Source organism: Camelus dromedarius, chromosome 1 (assembly GCF_036321535.1).
Source record: "Camelus dromedarius isolate mCamDro1 chromosome 1, mCamDro1.pat, whole genome shotgun sequence".
Lineage (NCBI taxonomy): Eukaryota > Metazoa > Chordata > Mammalia > Artiodactyla > Camelidae > Camelus > Camelus dromedarius.
This window is the reverse complement of record NC_087436.1, coordinates 73,682,532-73,692,555: the sequence shown is the minus strand read 5'-3', so window position 1 is coordinate 73,692,555 and position 10,024 is coordinate 73,682,532. Positions and strand designations below refer to the sequence as shown.

At 42.4% G+C, this 10,024-nt stretch overlaps 1 protein-coding gene across 1 annotated transcript in view; it reads left to right on the top strand.

Moving 5' to 3' along the window:
- The first annotated feature begins 309 nt into the window (after positions 1 to 309).
- PPEF2 (protein phosphatase with EF-hand domain 2) overlaps positions 310 to 10,024 on the top strand; it is a 35,790-nt gene continuing 26,075 nt past the window's right edge. Inside the window, exons 1-5 of the mRNA XM_010983018.3 lie at positions 310 to 1,709; positions 3,726 to 3,990; positions 5,299 to 5,436; positions 9,539 to 9,666; positions 9,821 to 9,878. Coding sequence (XP_010981320.3) covers positions 5,382 to 5,436; positions 9,539 to 9,666; positions 9,821 to 9,878 — 241 coding nt within the window. The 5' untranslated portion in view covers positions 310 to 1,709; positions 3,726 to 3,990; positions 5,299 to 5,381. The remainder of the gene's footprint in view (positions 1,710 to 3,725; positions 3,991 to 5,298; positions 5,437 to 9,538; positions 9,667 to 9,820; positions 9,879 to 10,024) is intronic.

The window sequence follows — 10,024 nt, the reverse complement described above, 5'->3', positions numbered from 1 at the left end:
GTGTATTGTTATCCTTCCCAACTAAAGGCAAAGAGGTATTGACAGACCTTGTCTCCGGGGAAGCTAAAGAAGGCACTACACAAATCAATCACAGTGAAAAACTTCCTTTCAGTAGAGATGGGAGCTGATAAGGCGTGACAGTATTGCAGAGACTGATACAAGGGATTGTAAACCCCTGGGCTCTATAATCCTCTGTGATTGGTCTGATTCCCTGTAAGCTCTCTTTATAGGGTATTGATTAATTCTGGGGAGAGTCTTTGAGGGTTCAATTTGGATTTTTTTAGCCATCGCTTTGTTTTATTTTTTAATTAAGATATAGTTAACTTACAATATTATATAAATTTTAGGTGTACAACATAGTGATTCACAATTTTTAAAGTTTATACTCCATTTATAGTTATTATAAAATATTGGCTATATTCCCTGTGCTGTGTAGTATATCCTTGTAGTGTATTTATTTTATACATAGTAGTTTGTACCTCTTAATCCCTTACCCCTACCTTGCCCCTCCTCCCTTCCCTCTTCTCACTGGCAACCACTATTTGTTCTCTATATCAGTGAGTCTGTTTCTTTTTTGTTATGTTCTCTAATATGTTTTATTTTTTAGATTCCACATATAAGTGATATCATACAGTATTTGTCTTTGATCAATCTGGATTTTGACAGGAGGAGCACTGTGGGTTCTGTCAATATCTGATGAGTTCATCCATAGAGATGATGGCATTTGGCCCAAGAGGGGTGAATAGTTAGAATCTTTGACATCTGCTTTTGTGTTGTCAGAGACAGAGCAAATAAATGATATCAAAGAGGATTCATTTGACCCGTTGGACTGGCTATTTTGGCTATCATTGTCAAATTCTAAAATTATTTCCTTTTTCCAGGAGAAAGGCATTTCTGCATGATATTTGTCAAAAAATCTCAGCCTAATGGGATAGGGGTGGAAGTTAAAAACCAGGCACGTCATGTAAAACTTACATTAAATAAATTCGTGGGCTTTTCTCCTGTTACTCCATCCCTTTCAGTTTAATTTTCAGACCCAAACAGGGACATTAAAAAGGCTGAGGAAAACTTTTTCCTCTAGTATAAGGCATTTAAAATAGTCAGAGTCATAGCAGCCAGGGACTAGGGAGAAGGAGAAATGGAAAGTCACTAGCCAACAGGTATAAACTTTCAGTTATGCAAGATGAGTACATTCTAGAGATGTGCTGTACAATTTTGTGCCACAGTTAACAATACTGAATTGTACACTTAATTTTTTTAAGAGGATAGAGCTCATACTGTGTTCTTATCACACAAAAAGCAAAAATGAATTGTTTTTTAAAAAATATGGCGGCTTGGCCTATGGTGGTTGTATAGGAGACGGAGAGAGTTGATTTTTAAAATATTCTATCTTTTAAAGCATGCAAGTAACATATGCCTATTATAAAAATAAACCAAACAGTTCATAGTGTAATCCGTGGCCTCTCCTCCCCACTCAGAGGTAGCAGTCTCTCCAGCAGCACTGCCTAGAGATGACTGCTCTCTGTATTCACCACAACTTCTTTAATGCATTTATGTCTTAACACGTAGATTTTATTTTTATTCAGGTATGGTGAGGCGAACAGATCCGGAGAAGATTGCCATTGAAAAGATAGCTTATTACTTCCAGTTCCCAAAAGGCGAGAGGCACACTGTGGCCACTCTGCAAAGTCACAGGAGAGAACACCGAGGTTGGTCTCAAGGAGAGAGAGAGATGGGGGAAGTGTGAAAGAGCCTTTTTGTGGTCTTTGAGGGAAGGAATATCTGCTGACACAGGGTAAATAGGCTAAATAGATCTAAGATTGGCTAGTTTGAATAATTTCATTGCCCCTAGTTGTCTGATACTGGCCCTTCATGATTAGGGCTGTGGGTATAGTGGCCCTGAGCTGTAAAAGCCAGTAACGAAGGTGGTTGGGGGTATGGGCTCTGGATTGGTTGGTTTGCATATGAAAGTTGTTTTCAGAGTCCTTTGCTATCTCACAGGGAAATATATTCAATATCTTGTAATAAACTATAATGCAAAAGAATCTGAAAAAAGTGTATATATATGTATATTCATATATGTGTGTGTATATACATATATATATAATCTGTGTGTGCATATATATATATATATATATATATATATATAAAATCTGAATCACTTTGGTGTGCACCTGCAACTAACACAATATTGTAAATCAGCTATATTTCAATAAATAAACAAACAAACAAGCCTCATGCTGTCTCTAGGAATCAGCGAATCTTGGGAGGGGCATCCTTCTCTTTACCAGCAAGGCCCCAAGATGCCAAAGCTTCAATACAGAGACTAGAAAATGTGACTCATACAATGTTTTCTTCCAAGTTGAGTTCAGATTATATATATTTCAGCAGGTTGCCTTTTTCACATAGATATGAACATCTTTTCATGACAGAGGCTATTGATCTACATTTTAAAAAGTGACTACATAGTATTCTGTATAAATGTATGACAACTTATTTAACCATTCTATAATTTATGAACTTTTAAGTTTTTTCCAGGTTTTCATGATCATGAACAATATGGTAGTGAAAATCCTTGGCACTTTTTGTGTGGGTGTATAGTTTTATAAGATACTTTAAAGTGGAATTTCTGGACCAAAGGGTTTACGTATCACAAATTTGTAATTTAATAGATTAATTACATAATTTAATCTCAGTTAAAATTTAATCTAGTTTAATTCCACAAAAGTGAAACAACATTTACATTCCCACCAGTAGTGTATGGAGAGAGCCTTTTTTCTCATACTCTCAATAAGACAGGATTTTATGTCTTTTAACTTTTGGTCAATTTGGGGGAAAATGTTAGGTATCAACCACTAACAAAAAGTGAGCCAATATGAAAATATCAGACAAAAGAGAATTCAAGGCAAAAAGGATTTAAAACAGCAGGGGGGTATTTTACTTTGGTAAGTCCAAGAAAATAGCCATGAACCTTCATGAATTATATTACCAATGTCAATGTCATATGGTTCAATCTAATATTCAGTTACCTAGCTTTAAAACATATAATGCAAAGATTCAGAAATACAAGGATAAATTGCCAAACCTGTACTTATCATAGAAATCTGAAAAATACTTTTTTTCCATAGATGGGGAGATCAGAAAGAATAAATAAGGATAAAGAGGATTTGAATAACATAATTAACAAGCTTGACCTACTAACTACATGTAAGGAAACAGATTATAAGTTTCTTTGTAAGTCCCCACAGAATATTTAGTACTTACCAGCACACACATGAACATCTTAGATTTATTGAAAAAGTACGTTTTCTGGGAATATATTAAAATATTAATGGTTTAGGTTATAACCTCAGGAAAAAGTGTCCATATTTGGAATAAGCAAGAAAAGGCAGGATGTTTCAATCAAGTGTTGCAAACAGAGAAAAGCCAGCCACAAGGGAGAACGCCTCGGCCCCTGCATGGCTCAGGCGGGGCCCCTCGAGCTCTGGGGCCCCCAGGCCCATCTGTCTTGTCAGCACTCTTCTGTTTCTGGGTTAAGGAGCTCAGCCTTCTCAGATGTGGCTTGAGAAACACAGCCTCCTAATGTCATAATCCAGGAGAGTAAGAAGACTTAGAAGTGGGGATGGGGCAGGAGTGAGCAGCAGAGAGACAGTCTTTAGGGCTTGGGCGTGGGCGTGAGGGAGACACCCAACTGAGCAATCTCCCCCTTCAAATCCTCATCCCAGGCCTGATCTGACTGAGGTCAAGGGCTGCCTACTGCCAGGAGGCGGGGAGCCCTGAAGGCTTGGCCAGGGCTGGGGATATCACCACCGCTGCTGTGAGGAGGTGTGCAGGACTAGGCCTGCACCTTATCTATCAGACTCCAGACCTGGAAGAAATCAGATCATCCTGGGATTGCTCAGCCAACTCTGAAGACACGATGAGGATCACACCTGTGTGTTAAAGACGTTTCTGCCTCGTTGTGGCTCATAGTGAAAAATTCCAAAGAAGGTAAGAGCTTTCTTTACAGCCTAGCATACAGAATTGAGTCAGACCATGAGGACAACAAACTTATGTTTCACATGGGAAATAGATACAGGTTTGGCTTGAGGACAGAGGTCACAGAAAGCCTCTTTGTTAGCTCATCCACTCACCCAGGGAGGGTCTTTGCTGTGTATGTTTTGAAGTCTTCAAGTCCTGGATGATGAATCTTCCATTTCTTGGATTCACTTAGTGGGCACATAATTACCTACATTAAAAAAAAAAAAAGATAATGTCAGGTACAGCTAATACTAAGTCAAATCCTGGAAGGACAAGGACTCTCGTCCATGTGGTGGAGATATGCCAGTTAACCTGGGAAGATGGCTCAGCTGGGGCATCACCAGCCAGAGAAGCAGTTAGTCATTACCAAGAGGCGCTGATTCAAGCTTGATATGGCCTCAGAGTTGAAGAAAGGAGGCAAGAGAGATGAGGCTGGAGGTGTAAGCTTTAGGGAAGTTGAGTTCTATTTGTGTTATGTGGAGACTGAGGTGCTCCACTGAAAGTTTAATGGGAAGCTGGGTATATGGGGCTGAAGTTTAGGGATAGTCTAGGATGGAGATGTAGATTTAAGAGGTAGGAAGTGATCGTTGAAAATGTGAGAGTTGATTAAGTCATCTAGGAAGTATATTTGGAGTGAGGAGGGCAGACATTTGAGACTAGAATACAAATAAATTCGACATTTAAGGGATGGGTAGAGAAAAATGAGCTTAAGAAAAAGACAATAAATAAAGAGGTAAGAGCAAATACAAGAGAGTCGCATCATGGAAGCCCAAACAGTAGAATTTAAATCAAGGTGTGACTTATGAGATGGTGGCCTTGCTAATCTGACAACTTAAAGACTGAAAATTTGAAGCCATGGGAGACATCAGCATGAAAAGTTTTGATCAATAGTGAGAATGAAAAACATGATTGTAAGAGGAATTAAGGAAAAATAAGTGATCTACTCAAGAGAAATCTGGATGGGAAGAAAAGAGAGGTTAGGTTATAGTTTGAGGTCAAAGGATGATGATGATGATGAATTTCTTTGAGAATAGACTTCAGTATGTTTTTAGCCTGAAAAGGAAAAGCTAGTAGAAAGGTTGAAAACAGGAGAGATACGAGATGACACTTTGAGGGGATTTTTCAAGGGAGGAGCATCTCATGCACTGAGACTGGGGAGGGACGGGGAGGATGCAGTCACATGACAGCTTTACATTTTTTTTAAATGACATGGGAGGCAAGGTTCTTAGATAATTTGGTCTACCTGCACTAATGTTCTGCCCAAATCTCCTATTGCAGACTCCCACTTCCTTTTGTCAGCAAACAGTTCACTCTCCTTTGGACCTACTATCTGTATCCTGCAGAAATATCGTCCTTACGCTATGGGAAGTGGCAGCTCCACCCAACATCATTTTGCTTTCCAGAATGCAGAGAAAGGTATGTGCTTCCCACCTCCAGACTAACTGTGGGTACCCCAAAGTCCACATTGCATAGGGAGGGGCATCTCAGGGTAGGCAGGAAATCATTACATTTCTCCTGAGGCTGACTCTTGAATATCAGCTTCTCCTCCTTGTGACATGACCACCAGAAAGCTCAGCTGAATATCTTAGGACTGAGTGAACTATATTTAACAGAATTAAAATTTACTGAAGGAGTCAGTGTTGTCCATTGGGATTTATCCCAAAGTACACATATACAAATGAATGAAATAAGGATTGGCAAAAAGGGGATGAAAGAGCTCTCCAGGTAGAGGCCACAAAGGTCATGAAGAGAGGTGTATTCAAGGGGCTGAATGGTCTGAAGTGAATGAGCTGGAGGATGCCATAACACGGGGCCGCTGAGGTTTGCAGAGCCCAGGCCACTCAGGAGCTTGTAGGATTTTTAACTTTATCCTAAAGGCATGAAGAATCATGGAAGAATTCAAAATAGGTAGTCCCATATAAAAGACTTAAGATTTGCATAGAAAAAGACCCTCCTGGCTTCCATGAAGAAAAGATTAGGGGAAGGGGTCATCTAAGCAAGAGGCGATGATGCCCTGGTCCAGAGTTGGTGGCAGTAGAGATGGAGAGAAGAGGGTGAATTCCAATAATATTCAGGAAGTGGAATTGACAGGATCCACCTGATGACATGTAAGGGGGTAAGGGGAGAAAGATGCATCAAGAATGACCTCCAGGTTTCTAGGTAGCAAAACTGGGCAGATGATAATGCCAATGACTGACTAAAGATAATGGAGAAGAACCAAGTTTGAGTAGAAGGGAGATGATGAGTTTATACACGCTGGGTTTGAGGTGCCCATGAAACATGGAGGTGGAAGTGCTGAGTAGGCAGTTACATATTCAGATCAGGATTTTGGAAGAGATGTTGGCTGGAGATACACACATTTGGAAGGCATCAGAGTATGGGTGATTGTTGAAGCCAGAGGTCACTGAAGTAGCCTAGAGCGAGAGGGGACAGGTCAGAGACCAGGGCCTAGGACACAGCCACAGGGACTTAAGCATCAGGTGGAAAAGGATGAGCCAGTAAGGAAGGCGGAGGAGAGGCAACCAGAGATGCAGGAGGAAGCAGAGGAAATAGTGACAGGACCTCGTTTATATGAACCTAAGCATCTTTATAATAAGCTCCTGGCTTCCTTGCTTTCTAGTCTGGCAATTAGTCCCAGGCTCACCTTGCATATTTTGGGCTCCAGACCAAGAATAGCTATTTCTCCAGGGTTTGGGATTTTCACTACCAGGTTGGTCATTATTTCCTACACCTTTTCAGTGAACAGATCTCGAAAATATGTATTATTTTCATAACCAATTTATATTTAGGATTGCAATATTTTTACTTAACAACCTTGATATTCATATATTCATATCTCCTTTCTCTTTATTAAAATGTTTTTCTGTAGTGATATTTATGTGGTATTATTTCCTTTGTCCTACAATACATAAATAATTTCAGAATAGTTATAACAATACTCTTGTAACAATATGATTACTGAAAACTCTTTAAGATTTCTTTGTAGTTCTTTTTGTCCTTTGGGTATATCTGCTAGGGATATACAAAGTACTGAAATTTCAAGTCATTTGAAATAACTCCTTTGTGTGTGGTTATGCCACCTACTTATGCAGGGTTAAATTCACTTGTTTTGCTTTTGATTTTTTAGAGATTGATATTTTCCATTTTGATTTAAATTTGGTTTATAATTTTGTAAAACATTTATACAATTCCCATTCCAATGATCTAGTGCTGTGCAGCAAACTGTCCCAAAACTAAATGGTTTAAGACAACCATTTTATTCTGCTCATGATTTTGTGGGTCAGAATTTGCAAAGGGCCCAGCTGGATGGTTTGCTTGTGGTCCTCATGGCAGCTGAGGCGGGAAGTTCTGCTTTCAAGTCAGCTCTCCACCCAGCATCTGGTGCCTCGGTGCCCCTTGACCTCTGTCTCCCCATGTGGTTTCTTTGTCCTTAACATGGAGTTTTAACAGCCAGGTGTATTTGTAACGTTCACCATGGGATTTAGTCTGCACAAGGCTGCGTAAGAGTGGCCCGAGCATGTTGTGTTGCACTGTTGAGAAGAGAAGCTCGGTAGAGGATCTTAAACTATCCTACACCTCACAGCGCCCATCTCAGTGAAAGGTAATACAGGCTCTAGATAGAGGACTGGGAGGGAGAGACAAAGGGAGAAACAGAGGTGCTGCCCATTCTCCCTGCCCTGAGTAGCTGAAGTGGTACTGAGGATGTAAGTCTGTCTAGCTGGTAGCACTTGCTTTAAAATGCTTGAGGCAAAGGGTTAGCAAACAGCATTTCCGCCGAGACTTGAGGTGGTGATGTTCCTCCGCGTTGCTTATACTGGGCGCAAGTGAGAATCCCGCGTGGAGCTCGGTACACCTGCAGACTCCTGGGCTCCGTGTAGGGATTCTGACGCTGCAGGTCTAGGGTGAGGGGCAGATGTCTGTGTGTTTCCCATGCCCCCAGAGGGTCTCACTTGAGGTAAATAGCACCTACTCTGAACGGGAGTTCACAGAATTCCGTCCTCAGCCCTTGCTGTATTTTGAGTGCCTTTGGGACCTACTTAATAGGGTGACATTTCTTCCTCACAGAAAATCAAATCCTTGATTGGATTACATTCCTCTCAAGTTCTCTTTCCCCCTCTGCTATTGTGCCCCCTCTTAGGGCAATCAGTAAGAATGCCATTAGCTCTCTAATGCAAGCTAAGTATATTAAATCAGTCTTGTCTCCTGTTCACGAGGTTGACCTGAGTGAGCGTGCAGGATTTCCTTTGGATTCCGGCTTTATCCACAAAGGCTCCATTCATCACCAGCAGCACATTCATGGCCAGGAGCTTAAGGAGGATCTAATGACCCATGTGGACAGCTGCCCTCTTCTCTGGGCGGGGCCCAGGGCCTAAATTGACTGCAGGACACCATCCTGTGGTACAGGGTCACCCGGCATAGGTCCTGGCAAAAGGAGACGCCCGAAGACAGCCCATCGATTGGACAGTCAGTGCAGTCAGGGCCGTATTGTGGTGGGGACACTGAAAGCTGCAGGGGTACGGGGACGGCAGGCACTCACCACCACCTGACGTCATAGTTTGGGGAACTTGTGTGTGCGTGTGTGTGTTCTGCCCAGTCATCGTCTCATTCATCTCCTTTTCAGACAAGGACACCTACAGCCCAGGAAGGTGACTTGGCTGAGGCCACATAGCTGGTCAGGGCACTTCCAGGCCCAGAACCAGACTCCTGATACAACATCAAAATGTCCTCCCCACCCTCTCACCCTTGCATCATCCACTCTTTTTTTTGTGTGTGTTTGAATATGTTTATTTAATTTTTATACAATTTTAAAGGTTACTTTCCATTTACAGTCACTACAAAATAGTGGCTATATTCCCCGTGTTGTACAATACATCCTTGAGCCCATCTTACACCCAAAAGTTTGTGCCTCCCCTTCCCCCACCCCTGTACTGCCCCTCCCACCCCTCTCCCCACTGGTAACCACTAGTTTGTTCTCTGTATCTGTGAGCCTGCTTCTCTTTTGTTATATTCACTAGTTTGTTGTATTTTTTAGATTCCACATGTAAGTGATGTCACACATATTTATCTTTCTCTGTCTGACTTATTGCACTTAGCATGAGGCCTTCGAAATCCATCCATGCTGCTGCAAATGGCAAATTTTCACTCTTTTTTGGCTGGGTGGTATCTGCATCATCCCACTCTTCAAGGATGCTGCATCCTTGCAACCTCTCCAGTTTCCATCTCCTCAGAATCCAACCTTTTCTATCTCTACACATATAAATGTTTGTATCAAAAAGTGGGAATTCCAATAATCCTCCAGTGACATTAGCGTAACTAATAGGTAAGAATGGAGCTGGGGTGAGGGCAGGAATGAAAAAAGCACCCTGACCAGCAGTAGGGCAAACTTCCTACTAGTGGCAACGGGTAGTGCTTTCCCCACCATCTTGTCCCCACGTTACAGTGGGAGAGGCATCCCCAGCCTCCCCGCCAGGCCCAGGGAGCCCCAGCTCACAGGCTTCCTTCTCCATCTGTGTCACAGCCTTCAAGGCAGCGGCCCTGATCCAGAGATGGTACCGGCGCTACATGGCCCGCCTGGAGATGAGGCGGCACTGCACCTGGAGCATCTTCCAGTCCATAGAGTATGCTGGGCAGCAAGACCAGGTCAAGGTATGGTGCAATGCGGTATGGGCCACCTCCAGCTCTGCCTTCCATCCCCCGGGCAGAAAGGCCTAGATGCCCAGGAGGTGCAGCTGATCTGGACCACTGTTGGGTTCTCTTTTCATTCGTCTGTAAAGCCATGTCTTCTTGGGTTCTTCTGCAGCTCCACAATTTCTTCAGCTACCTAGTGGACCACTTCACCCCCAGCAGTCACAACGAGAGTGAGTAGGAACCACCCCCGGCACGTCATCCTGTCTCGGTCAAAGGCGGATGCACACGATGTGACAATGTGAATCCAGCGACTGAGCCAGGGAATGAGCGAGGAGGCTGACAAACAAATGGTTCTCCCAGAAGGACACCTGCAGAC